This window comes from Labeo rohita, chromosome 16, assembly GCF_022985175.1.
Source record: "Labeo rohita strain BAU-BD-2019 chromosome 16, IGBB_LRoh.1.0, whole genome shotgun sequence".
NCBI lineage: Eukaryota > Metazoa > Chordata > Actinopteri > Cypriniformes > Cyprinidae > Labeo > Labeo rohita.
Window position 1 is genome coordinate 10,465,341 of NC_066884.1, and position 25,013 is coordinate 10,490,353.

The 25,013-nt window shown below is 37.4% G+C and overlaps 2 protein-coding genes across 2 annotated transcripts in view; both read left to right on the forward strand.

Moving 5' to 3' along the window:
* The window catches only part of eif3ea (eukaryotic translation initiation factor 3, subunit E, a), a 63,168-nt gene extending 49,958 nt beyond the window's left edge, over positions 1–13,210 (forward strand). Inside the window, exons 11-13 of the mRNA XM_051130347.1 lie at positions 7,481–7,583; positions 10,414–10,548; positions 13,003–13,210. Of these exons, the coding sequence (XP_050986304.1) occupies positions 7,481–7,583; positions 10,414–10,548; positions 13,003–13,041 (277 nt within the window). The 3' untranslated portion in view covers positions 13,042–13,210. The remainder of the gene's footprint in view (positions 1–7,480; positions 7,584–10,413; positions 10,549–13,002) is intronic.
* A 2,812-nt stretch (positions 13,211–16,022) lies between these two features.
* Positions 16,023–25,013, forward strand: part of rspo2 (R-spondin 2) — a 69,636-nt gene continuing 60,645 nt past the window's right edge. The window contains exon 1 of the mRNA XM_051130356.1: positions 16,023–16,872. Coding sequence (XP_050986313.1) covers positions 16,770–16,872 — 103 coding nt within the window. The 5' untranslated portion in view covers positions 16,023–16,769. The remainder of the gene's footprint in view (positions 16,873–25,013) is intronic.

Below are 25,013 nucleotides of genomic sequence, written 5' to 3' on the forward strand. Positions count from 1 at the left end.
GGAAAATATTCCAGGATTTTTCTCCATATAGTGAACTTCAATGATCGTTCGAAGGTCCAAATTGCAGTTTCAATGCAGCTTAAAAGAGCTCTACACGATCCCAGCCAAAGAATAAGGGTCTTTTTCTAGAGAAACAATTGATCATTTTTATAAAACAATAGAAATGTATATACTTTTTACCACAAATGCTCATCTTGTACCAGCCCGACCTCGTGCATTATGTATTGATGTTGGAAACATAGGCGTGACATAGGCGGAAGTACCGATCCAGTGTTTACAAACCGAACATTCAAAGAAAAAGTACAAAGAAGGTAAAACAATAATGTTGGGTGATTTTGAAGTTGGAGGAGAAAATTAGATGGAGTTTTTCGCCCTAGCCTACATTTTTTGAACCAAAGTACACAGACGAAGATCTAACTGCGTGTGACCTTTTCAACATTAATATGTTATGCACGAAGACGCGCATTGCAGAGCTAGTGCAAGATGAGCATTTGTGGTTAAAAAGTATGGATTTTTTTTTTTTTTTTTTTTTTTTTTTTTTTGAAAATGACAGATCATTTTCTAGATAAGACCCTTATTTCTCGGCTGGGATCGTTGAAGCCTTTTGAAGCTGCAATTTGGACTTTCAAACCATTGGCCACCATTGAAGTCCACTATATGGAGAAAAATCCTGGAATGTTTTCCTCAAAACCCTTAATTTCTTTGCGAATAAAGAAAGACATAAATATCTTGGATGACATGGGGGTGAATAAATTATCAGGAAATTTTTATTCTGGAAGTGAACTTCTCCTCTAAAAGTTAACAAATTGATGATGAATTGTTGTCAGGAATGATCAAAAAGAAAAAAAGGTCTGAAAATGTGTCCACAATGTGGGAACGCTTCCTGTTTCCTCTCTTCCATTCCCACTCCACTCTCTGATAAGTTTTTATTACCCAGCGTGCTGGAGGAAGCATGTCCAGAGATCCGGCTGCCAGCACCTCAATCTCACACATGGAGACACGCATTCAGAACCAGACATCCCAGGCACATCCACCCATCTGTTTTAAAGCATGTCTAAAGGGTCTACATATTGGCCCCTACAGGAGGATCTTAATGGCTACGCCCCGTCTGTGGATTTTTGTCTTCTGAGCACCACTTACTCTGTTATCGTCTGTTGCGTTGTCACATCCTTGTTAGGACTGTAACACAGTGGCGCTTTGAGATTTTCATGCGCGTTAATTCACCCAAAAGGAATATCGCCACACTGAAATAAATTATAGCCACTATTTAAGGTAATTTAACAGAGGTTCATATTGACCATTGATCCACACTGCTCAATTATCACTGACACGATGCATCTTCGTCTGCGTCCAGCTCAATGCGGCAGGTGTTTTATTACCACTTAACTCTGGTTGCGCTTTTTTATTGGCCTTTTTACGGTATTTATACGGCATCGTAGGCTTCCAGAGAAGACACGCAATGGTTTCAGTCCCCGAGATTTTCCATTGGTGGAAAAGAAGTGGTCTGTATGGAAAGGGAGGTTTGGGCGGGTGTCACTGGTTTCCCTCTGCCTGGTTCCTATTAGCCTTCCAGTGACGGAGTGCAGAGCAGAGAGGCCGCGTTGCCCTCCTGCCTGTTTAATGAGCTTTCATAACTAGTAGTCTTTGAGCATCTGTCCTGCATTCTTTTTCCCGCCGTCGCCTCTGCGCGCCAAGCAAAAAGCACTTGACGGCAAACTGGAGATCTGCTAACAGGTTGCATCTACCTCGGGGGATTTATGACATCCTGTAAATCCCGAAAGGGACCGTGTTCGCAAATGCACACTCTAGCCCGACACAATATCAAATACCACGTTTGATGAAAACCCTGTGGAGGCTTTTTAGCCATTCGAAATCTGTTATTTCTCTTCTAACCGCACACACGGCGATCAAAAACCAGCCATCCCCAGGTTCTCACACTATTTCCATGCTTCATTGTACAGCCTAATTGCTCGCTCGCATTTTCTGAGCTGTATAAAACCGAGAAGGGCTGGAGTCAAGGTTGAAACATGGAATGTGATCAGGCTCTGTCCAAATCTCCAGTTGCAGATAGTCTGGAATTGATTTGGAGTCCTGGCTCTTTTTTGGCAGCCTCGTTGCAATTGAATCCATTTTCTTGTCAGAGGCGACAAAGGTAATGCTGAACTAGGAAACTGAATTGTGATTGCTGTTTATCTGTTTTGGTTAGTAGCTCAAAGGAGTCGCCTGAAAGGCTGAGTTTTGTCCGTTTGGAGGGTATGGGGATTGGAAAACATCCATGTTGGTTTATAAGTGCATGTCACTGGTACAGTACGCAGAAGTCCTGTGAAGCTAATTGTGGGCTGAAGTGAAATATATGCCAGTTTTGTTATGTTTACAGTTGTTGGCCTTGAATGAGTAGACAGGATTTTTTTTTTGTTTTTGCCCTCGGCATACACCAAAAAAAGACCACAACTACAAATGACTTTGTATATAAAAATGTCTGTGAACAGGCTTCAGTTGAAATCCAGTTTTATGACTTGCACTTATGATGGCGTTTGCATTTTTGTGTCTTGTCCTCAAAGACTTAAATTCCCAATTTTGCATTCATTGGCGCTGATTTGAATAGAGAGTTTCTTTACAGTCCATAGTAATTCATTTTGCAGTTGATTTGTGGGACCATTGATATAGGAGGCGTTGTTGTACTTCGTCTGCATCTTTGTTTGTTTTCCTTCCTTTAAGGACAGTTCACACTAAGAATGATAACTATAAAGCGACCTATAAAGATAACCGTATTGTACCACAAGATGTTGACATTGCGTTTATTACAAGCATTTACGTAGTTATGTCGTCTGCTGCTTTAAATTGCGCAAGCTCTTTAAACTCTGGTTGACGTCATAGTTGTAGCGTGGACTTCCCTTTTCTCATAGAATTAGAATGATTATTAAAACTTCATAGCTGTAGTTATCATACACTACCCGTCAAATGTTTTTGGACCGTAAGATTTTTAATGTTTTTTTTTTTCTGTTTATGTTCACTAAGCCTGCATTCATTTGATCCGAAGTACAGTAATAACAGTACTATTTTGAAATATTTTTACTATTTAAAATTTGTGTTTTCTATTTCAATATATTTTAAAAGGTCTTTTATTTCTGTGATTTCAAAGCTGAATTTTTAGCATCATTACTCCAATTACATGATCCTTCAGAAATCATTCTATTATTATGATATTCTGCTCAAAAACATTTATTATAATTATTGTGTTGAATATAATATTGTTGAAAACAGCTGAGTAGAATTCTTTTTAGGTTTCTTTGAGTAGAAGGTTCAGAAGAACAGCGTTTATCTGAAATAGAAATCTTTTGTAACATAAATATCTTTATCTTTATTTTTTTGGTCAATTTAAAGCATCATTGATAAAAAAAAAAAAAAAAAAATATATATATATATATATATATATTAAAAATATTAAAACAATTATTATTAAAAAAATAAAAAAATATGCTGACTCTAATCTTTCAAATGGTATAGTGTATAATATTACAAAAGTGTTGTTTTTTATTTCGGATAAATTTTGATCTTTCTATTCATCAAAGAATCCTGAAAAAATGTACTCAACTGTTTTAAAAATGTATAATAATAATAATAATAATAATAAACGTTTCTTGAACAGCAAATCAGCATTTTAGAATGATTTCTGAAGGATCATGTGACACTGAAGACTATTATATTTCACAATATTACTGCTTTTGTTGTATTTTGGATCAAATAAATGCAGCCTTGGTGAGCAGAAGAGACTTTTTCATATTTTATTTATTCACCATTTTTGGTGTGCCTAATTTTTTTTTTTTTTTAATTAACTAATCCATTTAAAATTAAACAATTAAATCTATTAAGTGCAGTTTTTATGAATATATATATATATATATATATATATATATTTTTTTTTTTTTTTTTTTTTTTTTTTTTCTTTAAACCTTGCATTGCTATATGAAGAACAACCATGTCATTAAAACTGCCAACATTATCTTCTGAGTGAAGAGAGGAGGTTTTAGTGGGATAAGGGGAATCAGTTTTACCCCAAGCTATGAATCAAGGGTCACTTCCAGTGATGTGAATCTCTTCATGTCTTCATATGGAAATATTTATCAATCCATTTGTTTTGAGTCCACTATGTTAAAAACTTCTGTAGTGCAGGTCAGCACTGTATCAATTCACAGCTGACCTTTTAACAGTCTAAGTCTCCTGGAGTGAGACCGGTTGCCCCAGTCCCACCGGCCTACAATCGGAATTGGATAAATCAACTGCGAGGAGCTGGTACATGCAAGGGGTCGAAGTGAAAACGATCCTTACCCTCCACCTCCCCCAACCCCAGAGGACCAGGTTTAAGTCTGTGTAAAATGAGACTGCAGCGAGAGGAGTCAAGCAGCTTGGCTTAAACCTCCCTGTCAGGCACTTACGCTTGAGTGGCTCGTACACCCAACCTCGTTCTTTTCCGTAATTACTTCTTTCAGCGTTTGTATATTTTTGGTTTCAGTTCAGACTTTCATTCATTTTAGTGGCAAGCATGTGTACGTACTACCTTTCCCCTCGTTCCTCGTTTCTCATTTTAAAGCCGAATTTTGGGATAAAATTAGATTAGCGTGTGTGTGTGGGCCATTTCATTTGCGGATGTGGTTGACCTTGCTCTCTGGTTTAGCTTGTCCGGAGGGTCAGCTCCCCAAAGAGGAAACTCGATCTTATTTGTTTTGAGTCAATCTTTGAGTCTGGCTTGACTGACATGTGTCGCCACTTAATTAAATCAGTGAAATAATATTTGTGGCTGCTTTCGTCACTAAAGTAGAGTTTTAGTTTTTTAAAGTAGAGCTTAATTTTTTCAGTAAGCACATATCTTTTCACAATTCAAAAAACATAATACTTTTTGCTTATTTCAGTTAATGTCATAAAACTAGTGCGCTAAGCCAGTAGTAGTAATGACAATGTCATCTAAACGCGTTTAAAGGTGCGAAAAGAGGAACAAATGACCCAAATCAATTGAGTGAGCCATTTACACTGGAACCGCTCTGATTGAATCAAACTTGTGACTTTGATCATTTTAAGTGATTCACTAGCAAAAGCCAGATTAAATTAAAAGAGCCATTAATTTTCGAATTTTGATATCGCTTGTAATGATTTTAAAAAGCACATATAGTGACATGTGAAACAGAGCTTTTCAAAACTCTGAATCAGTTAAACCAACGCGTTGCAAAATGATTCACTGTTCGCGATTTGAAGTGCTAAGTCAAATGATTCACGATCCAGCACTCTCATTTCAGAGTCTTGATCTGAAATGATGGTTCATGAATCATTATATATATAGAGACTTCCGAGCATGGATCGCAAATCATTTGATTTAAATCTGAACCTTGGAGCACGGATCGCGAATAATTTGATTCATATCAGGACTTCGGTGCGGGTTCGCGAATCATTTGATTAATTTTGGGACTTCGGAGCGCATGTGGCAAATCACTAGTTTCAGATCAGGATTTCAGAGCAGTTGAGATCGGAACAGGTTTGTGAATCATTCTGCGAATTGAATGATTCAAACCAAATGATTCACAAAAACGCGATTCGAAGTGCTGATCTTAGTCAAATTATTCGCGATCCGGTGCTCCGAGTCCTGATCTAAAATGATGGTTCACGAGTCATTATCCACATTGAGACTTCGGAGCTTTGATCGCCAATCATTCAATTCAGATCGGGACTTCAGTGTATGTTTGCGAATCATTTGATTCAGTTAACAGTAGAAAACATCAAACAATTAAGGCAGTACAGTTATAACAACAAAACAAAGAAAAAATAAAGTATACACAAATAGAAATCCTTTAGCCAATTAAAATTAAGAGATAAGAAATGTTTGTTTGTTATTCAGACATACATACATAAATATTGTTATTGTTATTATTGCATTTGACACTTCTGACACTGAAATGATTGCTATGCCCCTGCCCTCTAACATAACTGAATATAGGCTAAAACATAAGCTATATGCCTTGTTATCATCTTTTTAGGGATCAAATTGGTTTTGTGGCTCCACATGAATTTTATTTGGTGCGAAAGAAAGGGCTCTTTTGATGTTAAAGGTTGCAGACCCCTGCCTTAAGAAAGTTATGTGTGGTTTTATTATAGTAAATGTGTACTTTAGTAGTAATACTTTGCATGTGCTTCAATTTATTTTTGCCATTTTGTGTCATTAGTATATTTTTATTTTTAAAATCTGAAAGACATAGTTTGATAAGTGAGATCTCTAAAGTCCTTAAAAATCGAAGTAGTGCTTGAAAAGTCCTTGAAAGTTCTGGAATTTCATTTGACAGTATCTGTACGAACCCTGGTTCAGGCTGTTTATTTACCATGCGATTCTCTCCTCAAACCAAATGATGATGGACTCTTTGGCATTTCCATAGATTTTTTTTTTTCTTGTGAAAGCTCACAAGTCTGCTTCATTTCAGACATGGTCTAGACCCCTAGGGTCTGCGGGCCTGTAATGGATGTACAGCTAACTAAACTTCCCAGTGTCTTAATTGGTTTCCTGTTCCTTTTCGGCTGTAATTGTTCATCAGCGTGCCGCATGCTTCGCGAAGAGCTTGGATTTCATGTCCTTGCTTTAACCCCTGAAGTCGACAGGCATTCCTTTTTCCCGTAGCGAGTGTCACCGCTTGATGTTGGACATGTGTTAACCATCACCAGCTTGGAACTCGTGATGTGACAACCGGCACATTTCGTTGGCGGTTAGCTCTTAAATAATGAGCTTTATGACCAATCTAGCCTGTCACGCATCATTTTCGGAGGGTTTCACTGGGAGCGAAATGATATAAGCTGTCATCTCTGCCTGTCTCCAGACCCATGCTGTTGCCACGGTGGGTGATTGAGTTAACCTTTCGCTGTGAAAGCATATTCGTTGTTTGGAAACCTGGTGCGTAGGGTTGACTTAAAGAACAGAATGGAACAAGCCTGCACTTTCTGACTTGCACGAAATGAGCTTAGCCAGCTGCGGTAGTAGGATTTTGGATCAAAGAACACTAGAGCCCCTGCTGCCATCTTCCTTTCTCAATGACACATCTGTGAAGGAGACACCTGGCTTCATTTATGGACAGTTTCTTTAAAATGTCAGGTGGATGGTCAGCAAGTCCAAGCAATGTCCTTTTATTCTTGTCTAGACCTCGTACTCACGAAAGCACAATGATGTAATTGTACTCGGATTTTATGGGTTTCTCAGTGCGATTAGAATCATGGACTTGATTACATAATGCAAGGCATTTGTCACTCTTGAACAGACGTCTAAATGCTGAGGTATGACAGTAAACCCATTATCACCCAGCACTTTCGATCAGCACTTTAAACCCTCGCGTACACACACACTCCACAAGCTTGTTACATACCTCACAGTTTTCACGTAATGCCATCAGTGTATATAATGTTCTCCCTTTACCTAAGTTTTGTCCTAATGGACTGTGTTGCCTTGCAGTATGCTGGCCGATAAGCTGAATATGACTCCCGAGGAGGCAGAAAGATGGATTGTCAACCTCATTCGTAATGCCAGGCTGGATGCCAAAATCGACTCCAAACTGGTGAGAGTCTCTCATATTTAATTTCACTCTTGTTTCTCTGCCTCCCTCCTCAGATAGCGAACAATTGATAGATGCTGCGTTAGTGTCCTTTAATTAGTCGGAAAATCAAATTCAGCTTCTTTTGTGCGGGGATTGTGTTCTGCTCTAAAACATAAAGGAGAGGCAATCAATTACGTCAGTAATTCTGCTCAGTGCTTGCTTACTCACCGTATCCTTCCTTGAGGGTAAGAGGACTGTCATTACCGTCCTGAAGGAGGGTCATTCTCAATATGGTGATAGTTATGTACCTTTTTAGTCATGACAAAGATTCATTTTTAAGAAGGAATATAGGAACTGTTCTATAACTATAAGTATATCAAAAAGTTATTAAAAATAGAAATGTTAAATATGTCATGAATTATAAGCTCAGATAAGGAATAAGCTGTTAAAATTTGCTTATGGTGATTTTCTCCCACCACTTACTAAATATTCATTTAAATTAGAAATTAGAAAGAATAATTTTTTTTTTTTTTTAATGTTTTACACTACTGTTCAAAAAAGTAAGATTTTTTTTAAGCTCTCACCAAGGCTGTATGTATGTGAAACATAGTAAAAACTGTAATATTGGGAAAGTAAGTGTTTTCTTTTTAAAATAGCATTTGAAATTTAATATACTCCTGTGATGCAGAGCTCAAGAAACATTTCTTTTCAATGTTGAAAACATTTTTGCTGCTTGGTTCTACATTTTGATACTTTGAAGAAGAGTAGAAAGTTCAATAAGACAGCATTTTTTAAAAATATATATATTTTTAGTAATGTTATAAACAGTTTTGGTTACTTAAAGTAATCCACTACAAATTACTCATTACTTCTTTAAAATTGCAATTTGATTATATTACTGATTACTGCATTTAAAAAGTACAACAGTGTTTTAGTGCCACGTTAAAAAAATAAAAAATCTAAGATTATGAGATTAAAGTCGTGATATTTTGAGAATAAAGTCGGAATATTATTTTATATTAACTTTAATTATAAATATTATAACTTATATTATACTTGAATCGGATCAAAAAAGTTCATCAAAGTTGTCCTAAGACTGTATATTTATACTTATAACTTTTATGTATTATACTTATAAATATTATAACTTTAATTGCGATTTAATTCTCGTAATTTCGACGACTTAAAATTCTTGAAATTTTGACTTTATTAAAACATTTAGGCTTTATTCTCGTAATTTAGACTTTATTCTCAAAGTATTTCAACTTTATTCTCGTAATTTTGACTTTCTTCTCAAAAAATTACGACTTTAATATTGTAATTTTAGATGTTATTTTTTAACATGGTGCTAAAATGCTGTCGTAAAAAAGTAATCAGATTGCTAATTACGTTTAAGTTACTTTCAAGTTTACTTTTCAAGTTATCAAACATAAAAATACACTACAAAGTAAAACTCATTGTTCTTTCAGTAAATTAATATTGATTGAAAATTACGTAAGTGTTAAAACAGCAAATTGAACGATCACTTGCATTTTTTTCCTGATAACAGTGAAAAGAATTTAAAATGTTCATTTTTGATTGTACAAATAAGAATAATACATTATGTAAAAGGTTTTATATTATAAACTTGTAATATAAACAAAACTTTGTGTTTTTGTAAAATAAAGGAATCAAACAGGGTGCACTTTCTGCCATCTCTGTCTCCTTAAACGTTTTTCAGAAATGCGCTGTAAAAATGAACGAAAACAAGTGAATACTTGACAAAATGATTCATTGATTTATTAAAGGGCATACTGATGCACAAAACATAATTTTAAAATGCATTTTAATTACATTTTTTTTATTAACACTGCATTTGTAACTTAACCCTTGCATCAATTTAAAAAGTTACACATAGGTTCATAGAGGACAAAAATGTCCATGTCAAAAAAAAATTAAGCTTGGGAGTACAGACTTTAGTTCGGTCTTATTTTAATTTTGGGTGCAGTACCAAACTTTTCCCATTAGATTCCAGCAAAGCTCCACTGGCATACACAGCGGTTGGATTTGTGATTCACAGTAAAGTATAATTTCTGTCTCTCAAACATTACAGGTGCGCACACACAAACACACACAAATTTTATTTAGGACACACATACAAACCACACTCTGACATCCATACCAACACACCCACACAATTATAGATAACACAATTATACATAATTTATTCAATTGACTCTATAATATGCATAAGCAGAAAACAGGAATAAAGCAAGTATTTGCTTTATATGCCAAACTTAAGTTTTAATTTTAAAATTTAAAGCCTTGCCAACAGAATGAAAGCCTACTAACAAATATTGTATCATTTTATAGTTAAATGGCCCTGGGGTTAAAAAAATTGCAGTTTTAGATTAGATTTATTAAGTGAAAAGGACAAAAATGTCCATAAGGGTGCATAAGGGTTAAGTAACGTAACTGTAAATGAAAATGTAAGTCATTACATTATTATGTTATCAGGAAAAGTATTTAGAATGCAGTAGTGTTTTATACCCAACTCTGGTTATAAATGTCATTACTGTCACTTATTATTAAATTAGTGTGTCTGTGCTGAAAAAATGAAAATGAAAATTTGAACAGTAGCATCATTTAACATTTGTGTGAAAGAAACACTTTTTTGTGCAAACTGACCCAGGAACCTCAAGTAACAAGACTTCAGATCTCGAAGTCACATGACATTCTACTGGAATGACCTACAATTAGCTGCTGTGTGTTCGTGAGGAGGTTGTGAAAATGTGTCTGTGGCAACAGAAAAGGATTGGTGTTCTCAGAGTTCAGCTCTGACACTCTTCTCCTCTTTTCTTTCCTTTGGCAGGGTCACGTGGTGATGGGCAACAACGCCGTATCGCCATACCAGCAGGTGATCGAGAAAACCAAGAGCCTTTCGTTCCGCAGCCAAATGCTGGCCATGAACATCGAGAAGAAGCAGAGCAACGCAAACAGGAACGAGGTCAAAGCAGCAGAGCATCTCTCCTTCTCTTCTTTTATCTGATCTCATCTCTGTTTGTCTTGAGCCCTGTAGTTTACACTCACAAATGATCTATCCAGAAGAATGTCGAGCGGCAATCAGCCCAGAACTGTCTTTACACGGCGTAAACCAGTAAGAGCAAGTTTAACAGAGCGAGCGCTTTCATCATGCCGTTTTTCTTCAAAGGCCTAATGACAAGGTAGCACAGCACAGCCATAAAGAAGATGGTCTGAGTCCCATGACTCAGCGCTGCGGAGTAAATAACGCTTGCACACAATTGCGCACACGCTCCGTGGAGTTCCCTGCGTTTAGGAGTCACCACAGATGTTTTGCTCGGGGTCCGGTCGGCCTCCGTTTGATCTTGGCCTTGCGCGCTGATTGGCCCACGACAAACGTGCCCTCGCTTCGTTTGAAATAGAACGTTTCAAAATAACGGCCTTTAAATGTCTCAGGCCCTCAAAACACGTCATTTAACTGACTCACACAAACACCACAATGGCAAAGGCCATAACACACAGTCCTGCATTTTGATGTGTTTGGCCAGACGCAATTTAATTTAACATTTTCTGAGGGAAAACTCAACGGAAAGGTGCGAACGTGAGCTCGAACTTCTTGTACTTTCAATATGACCACAATTTTGTAGATTTACGTAGTTTTAAGAGATAGTTTCAATACCGTAGGGAGGATATATTTTGAACTTGCAGTTACATTGTTCCAAAGTGGGTTTTTTTTTGGCTAAATGCTTGGAATAATGTCTGTGATAAAAGCTCAAGATATTTTTGTGTTTTATTCTACATCATAAAGTACATCAGTACTACCACCTTGTGTTTTTAAGCTTTTACTTGTCTTGAAAAGGTGTTTGCTGAGTAGCTAAATGGGACTAAATGTAATCATGAAAAGTCTGCTTTCACAGCCTTGTTGTGCTTATAATCACACTCTTGTAAACTATTCTAACTCAGACTTTCAGGGATTTTTTTTTAAAGGTTGAAAGAGTTGATTAAAGCTTAGTGATGGTGACATTAAAAAATTCAAAATTCATAGAAGTAGTATTGTTATAATTAAAATATATAAGACTTAAAAACTTTTGCTGGTCGCAGAATTGTCGAAAAATATGTCAGAATTGCTGGGGAGAAAAGTTGAATTTACCTCTTAATTTTTTATTACGTGGTTGATAAAAACAAATTGTGAGAAAGAAAGTCACAATTACCTTTTTATTTTTATTCTGTGGCAATAAACAAATAGTGAAATGTAAACTCAGAATTGTGAAAAATTGGTCAAAATTGCAGAGAAAATAGTTGGATTTTTACCTCTTAGTTTTTTATTGTGTGGTATAAAAAAATCTGAATTGTGAGATGGAAAAAGTCACAATTACCTTTTTTTTATTTTTATTCTGTGTCAGAAAATAAGTCAATAAATAAAATTATAAGATGCAAACTCAGAATTGTGGAAAAATAAGTCAGAATTGCTGGGGGGAAAAGTTGAATTTACCTTGTAATTTTTATTATGTGGTTGATAAAAACGAATTGCGAGATAGAAAAAGTCACAATTACCTTTATTATTTTTATTCTGTGGCATAAATAAAAAAATAAAAATAAATAAATAGTGAAATTTAAACTCAGAATTGTAAAAAAAAAAAAAATTGAATTGCAGAGAAAAAAAATTACCTTAGTTTTTAATACAATTTTTTAATTTTTATTCTGTGTCAGGGAAAAAATAAAAATACATAAAAACTAAATTGTGAAATTGTGGCATTGTGAAAAATGTCAGAATTGCAGGGAAAAAAAGTTGGATTTTACCTCTTAGTTTTTAATGTGGTAGAAAAAAATCTGAATTGTGAGATGGAAAAAGTCGTAATTAACTTTTTTTTTTTTTTTTTTTTTATTCTGTGCCAGAAAATGAATGAATGAATGAATAAATAAATAAATGTGATATAAACTGAAAAATTAAGAGGAAAAAAAAAAGAGTCAGAATTGCATGAGGAAAAAAGTTGGATTTACCTCTTAGTTTTTTATTATGTGGTAGAAAAAAATCCAAATTGTGAGATGGAAAAAGTCACAATTACCTTTTTTATTTTTAGTCTGTGTCAGGAAAAAAAAAAAAGTAAATAAAAACTAAATTGCAAGAAGTGTGTAAAAATAAATCAGAATTGGTGGGAAAAAAGTTGGATTTACCTCTAAATTGTGAGATGAAAAAAGTCACCATTACCTTTTTATTATTCGTGCCCAAAAATAAATATATAAATAAAATAAGTAAAAACAGTTCGTTTTTTTTATTAAGTGGTAGAAACGGGCTTCCATAATAATGCCATCTTCCAGGTTGGCCTACAAAAACACATCATCACTACAGCACAGTACCATATTCATTCATCTCTAATGAGCTCACCTGTGTTTGTGTTAGTTAATAACATCTTCTGGCTCTCTCTTCCTCTCTATTCAGACTCCAAACTGGGCGGCTCAGGATACTGGCTTTTATTGAGTGGACCTTTGGGGACCGTACACTTCCATCGAAGCTTCCAGCATTCCCATCCTGCGGCCGAACATCCTGTTCTCCCTCTCGCGTCCCTCAAAGGAGCGAGACAGAGGCCTTATTTTTACACTTGGGTTCAATGCGTCTGGTATTAAATAAAAAACCCCTTACAAAACCATCTTCACCTCATGCTCGCATTTTATTCCTGGACATTACAAATGGTGGTTGAGGGTTAAGTGGTTGTGATCTTTTGTGTAATAGATGAAGTTTTAATGTGCTCTGAGTCACTGAGTGGGACGGGGGGTTTTGTGCCGCTGCACATGTATGCGCCGTAATGATGAATGAGTGTTTAGTCTGCAGCGTTTACGGCGCTGTTATGTAGCGGCCCACTCCGCTGCGGCGAGGAGGGCACCGAAAGGTGATCGTCCCCGACTCTCGTTGTCATTTCCGACGTCGCTCGCTCTCTTTGTTCGCTAGACAATCAACATAATGCCTCTCTAGCTTTCCCATCTCATCCCGTCTTCTGCGCGTGACACCTACGGTCTATACGTTTTCTATTTCCATCCCTCGCTCGTAGACGCTGCAGGCTGGGATTCGAAGCGTGTCTTAATGTCTGCTTTGGCCTCTCTATCAGCTGACATGTTTATGGGCCCTGTCTCTCTGGACGAGTGAAGAGGGGGCTTATAGCTGCCACAGTGCTCGGGCTCCCAGCCAGACATCTAAAACAACTGACGTCACCTTTACTTTCCCAGCGAGCGAGCGAGCGAGCGGGCGGGTGGGGAGGAAGGAGGGGAGGGTGGGCTAAAGTGATTGGTTTACCGGTCCTGTGCCATGACACATTACGAAAATAAAACCCTCCTAGCCCTTAATTATCACATTCACCTTAGGAGTGCTGTCTCAGATGTTGTTTTAGTAAGACATCCAGACCAACAGCAGACGTGTGGCTGAGAAGCTTGTCCACCACAACGTCTGTCACTTCACTTAAAGTAAATAAACAAACACCCAAACGAAAAGGTCAACGTAGGTTTTGGTTAAAAGGGCTACATAATCTTTCCCTTTTTCGCATTGTTCATTCCTTTTCCCTTAGATGAAAAGGTTACGGCATTTGTTCAAAAGCAGCCCGCGTAATTAAAATACACAACGTATGTTCCATAATAAATTTTTCTCGGGATTATTCCTTGAGTCCTGTTTTCCAACTTGCAAATGTATTTCTTTTACAAGAGCGGGCCTATATTTAGAGCAGCTTTTCTGTAATGTGAGCGATCATTACCGAGTCTTTTCCAATGCATATGCTTTAAGTTGTCAGGGAATCACTTCAGGTGCTCTACATATAGTATGCACTTAATGTCTCTGCAGTAAATGGCTATAACTCAGCAACCTGATGTAACTCTAGCGTAATTAAGGCTGGTGAATAAATATGTATCTTTAATAAGATTTCTTTTAATGAGAAATGAAACGCTATTGCGTTTCAATGATAAAGATAAATAGCCGTCATATAATTAACATTGACTTTGGGAGAATTTCACTTTGATCTGAACATCAAAGAGCTCTGGAGGAGAGAGTGTCATCACTTAAAAATGACAAATGTTTTTTTTTTTCCTTTCTGAGTACGGTCAGCGTGGACTGTATCAAGCATGCATTTAAGGACGGGTTGACTTTTCTGTGTTGCATAACACCTGTTATAAATGTGACCCTGGACCACAAAACCAAGGGTCATTTTTTAAAAATTGAGATTTGTATATTATCTAAAAAAGCTAAATAAGTTTTCCATTGATGTATGGTTTATGATAGGACAATATTTGGTTGAAATACAAGTATTTGAAAATCTACAAGCTGAGGGTGAAAAAAAATTACAAATTGAGAAAATCACCTTTGAAGTTGTTTAAGTTAAGTTCTTACCAATGCATATTACTAATCAGAAATTACGTTTTGATATATTCACGGTTGAAAATTAACAAAATATCTCCATTTAACATGATTTTTAGTTAATATCCTATTGATTTTTAGCATAAAAGAAAGATTGATCATTTTAAATCAATACAGTGTTTTTTGGCAACTGCTACAAATACCCATGTTACTTATTTAGTTTTGTAGCCCAGGGTCACAAATCAGTTAATCCGTACCTGAATCAGGTGCTGCACACTTTGACCTCACCTGGAAGATTTCTGGATAATATGAGCCAAAAATAACTGGGGATAAAAGAGACATTTTAAGACAGATTCAAAAAATTGATATATAAATAAAAGATTAAGTGCCACACCTAGTGGTCAAGCTGGGTAAAACATTTCTTGGATTTCAAAGCAATTAATGTCCATTTTGGCATAGAGCTTCTAAAGGAAAATTGCGTCAGCAATCATACTTTCTGCATTTGAAATGCGTTTAAAACTTATATTAAAGTTAATATCTTAAATTAAACCTGTTTCAATCAACCTGAAAAGATTAAGTGCTATTAATGCTAAAATATAAACACAAATTGCAGTCTTTTATAGAAGGTGTGCAAATATCAATAAACTTAAACTTTTTATATTATGCCATCAGGGATCATATTTTTTATTTTTATTTTTTTTGTTTCATGCTGTATGTATTAATTGTGAGTTAATTTTCTGATTTCATCTCTGTTGGTTAAACAATTAAACCAGCCTAAGCTGGTTAGCGTGTTTAAATTACGGTTTTAACTTCTAGAAACTTCTAAAACCAGCAAAACCATCTTAGGCTGTTTCAGCCTTGTTCGTTTTTTCCACCAGTATGAAACCAGTGAAATGAAGATTGCAGTTTAGGTACTAGTTATTTTTGTGTGAACCTTGCTGTTCATGTGAAAAAAAAAAGTGAATATGCGATCCATAATGCTATTAATTCAAGCCAATGCACTAGGACCCTGGGGAAGCTCATATGTGGTGTATAGATACAGTGGGAGAAATTCCATTTGTCATCTTCTAAAACTTAAACAAGGAGGGGGGAGGCAGCCCTCTCCCTGACCGAGGGGCTTCTGAAAGTGCTCCGAAAAGCCCCACAAGATCTTGGAGTCTCCACGTGACAGCAGCGCCTATATAGCATCAGCACCAGTAGAGTGATACTCCATCACCAGCCGAGCACTGCAGCATATGCCACAGTTACACACACATCCTCATGCACCTCAAGGGTTTATTCTAGAGCTTTTGCAGACTATTGCATCCATGTGTTTTCTCACTCTGTCTAGGGGGCGAAGGGACTAAACTTTTTCTGCGAGAGGGATGCTGGATGTTCCAAGTCCACTTTGGCAGTCGGAAGGAACTTGATGTATAGGCAAAGTTTCTCTTTCTTTTTTGGACCGGACCCGCGCAGGTATCTTTCTTTCGCTCCTCGCATCTACTTTTGAGGGCATCCGTCGCGTCCGGTGCGCGTTTGGAGATTCAGTTCAGCCGAAGTTCTTTTGAATGAAATAGTTCGCTCGCAAACACGTTGATCCATCAAGGTGTGTTTGGTACTCAGAGAACCTCAAAAGCTTTTTCTCTCTCCACAGACACTTTCTGGTGTGTGAAAAGCGCGTTTCGCTCTCTAAAATGACATTAACCGGTGGCGAAGAATGGTGTTTTCTCTACCCCTCTAATGTGTGACACAACCGAGTCCGGACTCCTCAACTCCCCGCTCCTCTGTGGAAAAATATACATATTGAAACCTCATATACGGACCTTGAAGACTCGCGGCGAGTACCTTTGACGCTTTCTACCGTGAGTCGGGACAATCACACAGCCGCCCAGATGCAGTTTCGCCTGTTCTCATTTGCGCTGATCGTGTTGAACTGTGTGGACTACAGCCACTGTCAGACGCAGCAGTCTCACCGCTGGAGAAGAAACAAAAGAGGTGAGGGAACTGTGCATGTGGCTTTGATAGATGCTTTATCAATTCTATAATTAGTCATTTAGCCGACTCTTCTACATTGAGAGACTTGCGCTCCGCGTATGACAGGGACTGTCCCACCTGGTGTTACGCTACTTCTCCTCACAAAAATTACCATGGTAACCGTAGTTACGCTTTCAGAATCTTTCTGTGATTTTAATACAAGCAGCGGCGAGTTTCCACAGTTTTACAATAGTAAGAAAAGCTAGTTATAACTGTAATACTCTGTCGAAAACTGTCTTTACCACAGTATTTTGTTGTAGGATGAGGTTCGCTGTCTTGCTCAAGGGTTCAGTGATGTTCATGGATCATTTCACCTCAGGGCACCGTAACTTCTGGAAGTTGTAGTCTTCCGCACGTATGTAGCCAAAATGTTAAAAATAAGCACTTTTGTTGTTATTAACATAACACGGTGTTTTTTAGAAGATGTGTTACTCGACCTCGTATTGTTATTTATTTTTGCTATGCTTAAGTGAATCAAAGAGTGCGCTTTTTCACTATAGCCTACCTGAAGATTTTTAGGAAGTTTGCCTAAGTTTGTTTAACTTTCAAGAAGAGATCTTTGGATTAGAATTGTTTCAGCATCTGTCCCGTCAGAGAAGGCGTTAGGATTTTAGTTTTAAAGGTCTCTTTCTTTCATTAGTATCTTGTTTAACTACGTTACGCCTTTAATTTGACATAAACGGCGTCCTGATTCATTCTCCAACTGAGAACGGTATTAAAACGCTTTAAAAGGCACATTTTTATTAGCCTAATAAATAACATGAAAACAAAAATAAAACAAAAACGTAGTTTCACACTGTTTGTGTGAATATACAGGCTAATTATTTCAACATTTCAGTAAATTCAAAAGTTTGAAAACGTACGTTAAATACAGAAGTTCCGTTGGTCTGCAAATGTAACCATAGCAACAGCTCAACGCTCCAGTGGTTTCAGTAAAGTGTTGGACGGTACGTCTTATAAACGTAAGTGTCTGCTGTTCTCCTGTATCATTTTATCATAGATTTACTCTTAAAAAAAAGTACTTACCATACTAGACGGTTGGATACGTATGCTAAAGACTCTGCGAGAACCCTAACAGATGGCTACCGGAAAATTACCGATATAAAAAGTGGACACTCGACACCCTGCGAAGTCATTGAATAATTCACACACTTGATTTTATAATGTCAAATCTAGTTATGATTGAGATAGGTTGGTAAGTTTACATTAGCATGTCTTGTTTTGGAGAGCCACAGTATGTACTAATCTTAAAGAATCTGGAAAATTCGTTCTCAAGTAAGTAACTGACTGCTGATCAGATCCTCACGGTGCGGCGCTGTCTGGTGGCCATTTGATGAATAGAGCTTTCCTCTTCCCTTTTCAAAGGCACTGACCCTCCTTTTGCCCTAAGCCGCTTTTAATTGATCTCACAGACAGACATTGATTAAGCTCTGAACAACTGGTGCAAGTATAACAATCCACTCTTAAGAGCCGCAGGGATTTAACCCATCAGTAAATATGAGGGTTGCCTTGCTTAGCCAATGCGTAGGGACACGGGGGCTGAAAGTCAAACATTTCATATCCATCCCTCCCCAAAGCCTCAAACCCCTGAACATCAGTCATTCACTGCATGTGACAGAACAACCGCCTCCCAATTGAACTTGAGCCCAAATAAAGACACTTGCTGACACCACGGCTGATATGCGCTCTTAAATCCACAGAGATGTAAATTGGGAGGCATTCATAGATTTAATCACATGCATGGCATGCCAGGGGAAACCTCTGCTCCCATCTGCAAATAATCAGCCAGACACTGTAGGGAACTGGCACACATGAGTTTTCAGCCTCACTGTTTTTCTACAAGATTTGCGATTTCAGATACTACGTAATATAATTTTCTTAATAGGATCAAACTTGCTGGCAGAGGCAGGCTAGTTAAGCATTTTTTAGGGGGATTGAAGGAGGGAAAATGGTGGCAAAAGTGCATCTGGAGGTGAGCGGGATCCTGTGTAGTGTGTACAAATGGTGACGCATTTGTAAAACATGTCTTGGAGGCGCAGTCAACTCGATTTGCTTTGAGTTTTTCACCTGCGGACAGAAATGTGTGTGTGTGCATACGGGTTTGTTGCAGAGAGTGACGTTTTGAAATGCCGCCAAGCTTTAGATTTGCTTTATTTCTATATTTATCATACTTACTGAGGGCCGTATCGCTGTTCAATTGAGTCTAAAATGCTGAAATGGTTTTCTTGCCCTCAGCGTACTTGAGAAAGCTTTATGTGCAATCTTTTCTGGCATGCTCATGTGCAATCTACAATCCCACATCACCCCAGTGACAGTCGGTCCTCTTGAACTGTTTAACAAGACTTTGTCTTAACCGCCCCACAACTGTATTTATTCTCATCAGATACTCCACTTTTTATCCTTGGTTTTTATTCATTATTGGTTACATTTCGGACTTCCTCAGATGAATATAACAAAGCCAAAAGCAAGAAACATATTAAATTTGCACCTCTGTACCCCCCATTTAGTGCTTTACAGATGCCAGTGGTTTGCTGTGATATCATTGCTTTGCCCAGGGGTAATACTTTTCATTTTTATTCTCTGGCTAATGATGCCACCTGCTGACTACATAAAAACCGTGGGCTTGCGTATACCAGCGCAGACCAGAGAGCAAATTCTCACACAGGACTTGCTGGTTTGACAAGCCGGAAGGAGTGTTAATGCTACAGCCTCAGATCTGCTCTGAAAGTCAAAAAAATAACTTTTTAGTGTATGTAAGTACATTCGGTGCACAGGCCGTTTACTTGTGAAACCCTGCACTATGGGAGGTTAAGAAGCGGCTAGCTCTGATGACCGGTCCGATTAAGCTCATGGTAATGGAACTAATAGAAGTCTGTTTCCAGAGAAACACAGTCACGGTAATCCATGGGAAAGTGGAGGAGAGGAAAGGCTTAGCTCCATTGCTGAGCTCCTCAGCTTCACCCTCAAGGGATTAGGGGGAAAGCACCTGTATTTTAGCACTATCGAACAGTTATATCTTAATCTGCTGGCAGCACAGGGCGATCTGTCCCGTTATGCCTCAGAAGTTGTTTTGTGCATAAATATTTAATAGAGAAGTATGAAATGCGAGATGATCAGCTTCTGAGTAAATCCAAACCTGTGTGCATTTTTTTTTCTTCTGTGGAGCACAAAAGAAGATATTTTAAACAATATCTCAAATTATTTTGCATGTTTGCATAGAGATTTGGAAGTGCATAAAGATTTAAGGGTGAATAAATGATAACTATGAAAGATTGTTTCCACCTTGGCATCAAAAAAAAAAGTAGTAGTGACTTTATAGCTCACAATTAAATTTTTTTTTCACAATTATGAGTTTGTATCTCACAATTCTTACTTTTTTCTCACATTTCTGACTTTATTCGTCATATAAGCTTAGAATTGGGAGAAGTAATGTGATATAGAAACTCAGAATATGTGGGATAAAAAGTCACCATTGACTGTGTGCAAACAGCTTAACTGACAGGTGATCTGACCAATTATAACGCTGAATCCGCCATTCTGTTGGACAAACCAACCAGACAGGAGAGTAGATTACTTTAAGTCCACTTTGGTGGACTTAAACTTGAAAAATTGTGTGAATTGACATCTTTCCACAGTTTAAATAAAATACGTTCTGATGTTCATTCGTGTTTTTCTTTGTGCTTTAAGTAAAAAAAGAAAAGCAGATTGGTTCACGTGTCGATTGATCGCAATACAGTGATCTATCACAACACAAAATGGTATTTATTGTTTAAATTTATTAAAAAATGACAACATTTTAAAGCTGAGACCTTGTTTTATACCAGAAGTAACCTGCTCTGTCTTGTCTGTTGGCGTGTTGTCAGTTTCCTTTTTGCTCTGTGATGTGTTTTTGTTGGCATTGTTTGTCGGACATAGCAACATTTACTAAGGAGGGTGGGTTTTGTGAAAGGTCAATTGGGAGACAAAAGTAATATTTGTGAACAGTATTTAAACTCAGAATTGTGAGAAGAACTTGGAATTACGAGATATAAACTCAGAATATGTGGGATAAAAAGTAATAAATAAAAAGTAATAGTAATAATAAAAGCAATTGCTTTTTTATTTTTATGCTATGGAAATGGGCTTCCATAGATGACAGAAGTTTAATCTTTGGGTAAACTATGTCTTTGCTGCATGCCAGAGTGGCCTGAGTTTGAGTGTAGGATGTAAAAGACCGCTTTGTTTTACAGCGATCAGGTCATTAAAATTTGTTCGGGAAGACGTATAAAAAGAGTAACGACAAAAGGAGCTGTTTAGAGTTATGCTTTGTAAGTTTACCCAAGGTCCCAGGTTTATGGGCGTAAGTGTTAATGTTGGCTCTTGCTATGTTCGTGCCATTTAATGTCCTGATGAAGTGTGTGACAGGATGGGTGACTGCTCCAGAGTCTCTTTATTAAAAAAAAAAATTCTGTCACTCTTCTTTTGGAAAATGTGACATGTCATTTCATTCTGATCCATGACAGAAGTCATGTTCTATGAAGTTGACATCCAAAGTACATCCAGCTCTCTCTCACCCAGCCGTTCGTTCGTTTGCCAGGAGTGACTTTTTTATTCCAGCAGGTTAGACGAGGTTGGTTGTGCTCACTGTGTCCCTCTCCTGTCACACCGCAGCCTGACGTCGATCTGTGGCACGATCTCGCTTTAGTGAATCTTTGAAAACTGAGTGTGCGTGAGAGTGAATATCATTAGGCGAAGAGTTACAACTGAGAAAGGATGGATGGCATATTTGAGGAGATCAGTTAGAGATGGTTTAATGGGAGCACCATCACCTGAGACGGATTAAATCTTTTGCTGTTCTCAAGAAACAAATATCTGATGAGACGTCCTTCTGACTTTGTTACTCACAAGTTTTTGTTGGCATTGATGGTTCCTTGGAACCTTTCCATTCCACTGATAGTTCTTTATAAAAGGGTTCTGTAGACTAATTCACTGTTTTTAAAGAAAAAAAAAAATGGTTCTTTAGGAACTGTTCGCTAAAATGGTTCTTTGGTGCAACCAAAATGGTTCTTCTATGGCATCGCTGTGAAATTGCAATTGAAAACTGATTGCATAAAACAGAAATAGTATGCTTTTCCCTAATAAGCTGTATGATTTAAGGTCTCAGTTACACAAAGTTTAGTAAAACTCTTAATGTGCTACTAAAAGACTGTGCAAAACACTTTACTATTAACTCACTATTAGCTTAATTCAATTAACTAATTTAATTCATTTAAACAGGCCCAATGTTACCAGGCATCTTATGTCTGAATGCTTCTCTTCGTCACCAGGGTGCTGCCTCATGTTCCATTTGATGAGTGTTGAATGCGTGCAGCTGAGAAAGGTTTTGTAACACTTTCCGCACCTTCATTCATCATGTCGCAACAGAGAAATACCCATTGTGCGTTCATAGTTTTTTTTATTGTAGCGTACACAGGGGGATCCTCACCACTGGCCTCAATTGTTGTCATCAGAAGATCCCATATGTTGGCAAAGCTAAATGCCAAACAGATGGTTTCCTCTCAGGCTGCAATTTACCACACTGTAAAAGTTCATTTTCGGAAATGTGAAATAAAATAGACTTCTTATATAAATCTCCATGTTTCCCGATGGTGATTGAAAACTGTGGTGCCACAGACAAAAGGTCTAGTGTGCCTTTTAAATTCCATGGAGATATTTTTTTTACATGTTCACCTCTGTTATTTCCTCAACAGCCACCCCCCCGAAGTAATTTTACTTTAATGCATTTCTTATAAGGCTACTAAATATGCTAAGCCAGTTGAGTTTGATTCTCTTGAGGTTATTGAGCAATAAAACGTTTGAATACTGGACTTGTTTCTAGACGTGAACATAACACCAGTTGTTTTAAAATTAAACAAATGGTTTACAGTAGTAACTTGAGTCACACAATGAGATAATTAAAGCTGTTGCTTGGATAACAATACACATTCATTGGTCTTAACTGATACTTGACCTTTAATTCATCTCAGTAACTCACACTTGTCGGATCCAATATTGATGGCACAAGATTGTCCTTTAGCTTCAGTAAGAATCCTTCGAAGAATTGTGGTTTGTTTGTAAACGAATCCACGGTATAATGAAGCAAGCAAAGAACCAAGTTCTTACTGATGCGGTCTGGAACTTCATTAAAAATAAAGTTCATCTACTCTTTCCTAATGTTAGGATCAGAAGGATGGCAATGCAAAGACTGTTTTTCCACAACTTGGCGCTGCACAGCATCTTGCTGTCTTTGGAGGCATTTTTATCATTTGGTTTCTACGTAGACCTAAACAAAAATGTACTGATAATTTAAGATTTTTATGTCTTTCTTTCTTCATTCGTAAAGAAATTATGTTTTTTGAGGAAAACATTTTAGAATTTCTCCCATATTGTGGACTTCTATGGTGCCCGCAAGTTTGAACTTCCAAAATACAGTTTAAATGCAGCTTCAAAGGGTTCGAAACAATCCCAGCCTGAGGAAGAAGGGGTGAAACGATCTAGTGAAACGATCAGTAATTTTCTAAACAAATTGACAATTCATATACTTTTTAACCTCAAATGCTCGTCTTGTCTAGCTCTGCGTGAACTCTGTGTATTCCGGTTCAAGATAGTTAGCGTATGTCAAATAACTTACCAATCTTATTTTCTCCTCCAACTTCAAAATTGTCCTACATCGCTGAAGAAGTGCCGACCCAGTGTTTACAAAGTGAACATGCAAAGAAGATCAAACACCCTTTACACAAAAAGGTAAAACGGCGATGTAGGATGATTTTAAAGTTGGACGAAAAAATATGAGGGAGGAGTTGTTTGACTTACCCTAACTATCATAAACCGGAATACAAAGAGTTTACACAGAGCTAAACAAGATGAGCATTTGAGGTTAAAAAGTATATAAATTGTAATTTTGTTTAGAAAATGGCAGATTATTTTGCTAGATAAGACCCTTCTTTCACGACTAGGATCGTTTTAAGCCATTTGAAGCTGCATTTAAACTGTATTTTGAAAGTTGAAGCTCACAGGCATTGTATAAGTCCATTATATGGAGAGAAATCCTGAAATGTTTTCCTCAAAAAACATAATTTCTTTACGACTGAAGAAAGGAGGTGAGTAAATTATTTGTAAATTTTCGTTCTAGAAGTGAACTTCTCCTTTAAGATCTCATGTCCAGTTAAAAGTAGTTAAATTTTTGAAGAGTACATCGAGCCGCCTGCATTTTGTTCCACTCTCTTCCACCCTTTTGGTTTTAAATACAAAAACGCGTAATGTACATTTGCACATCTGTACTATGCGTGTTATTCAAAAGCATTGCTTTTTACATCAAGTACTGGTTTTACTTGCTATCATCTGGACATTTGATGAAGTGAGACAAACATTGTGCATGTCATAGACATACTTTTGCCTGTTCTGTGACAGATATTTGCTCTGTTCCAAAACCTAGTAAGCTTCCTCCGTAGCCAGCAAGACATCAAAAGTAAATTTCCAGTATGTCTTTCTGAAAAATCTGCATCTTGATTATGCTTCTTTTCCTAGTTTACAAGACGCCATTGCTTGTGTCCTTCATGTAGAAGCCAATCCTAGAATGGATTGCAACAAATACTCCTTTTGTAGAGCGTTCCAAATCACTTATCATTTGGAGGTTATGTTTCAGTTCTATAGGGCAGCTGCCTATGTAAATAGTAAGCAGCGAGGAAGAAAACAGAGCTTGAACGTAAAGAAACAGTGCACTTCCATATGAATCAGCCACCCCTCCCATCCCGATCCAGCTATATGAGAAAGGACGGGAGAGCACAGACAGGGTAATGGGGTGTCAGTTGAGTGTGCTGGACATTTTGAAGAATTTAATTGGTGGTTCAAAGTGCTTTGGAAGGGTTGGAGAAATCGAACTGCCTTGAGCAGGCTCTCGATGTTCCCAGGCCTTGCCAGGTTCTATTCTGTACCGCATTTATGTCCGTCCTTCGTGAATATGTGCGCAGGCCTCCTATTGTACCCAGTCCGAATCGAGCGACCGACGAGTCCTCGTTGTAACGTGAGCTCTAGAGGCTCGCTCAGACAGAAACACACACATACACATGCAGGCGCGTGAGGTC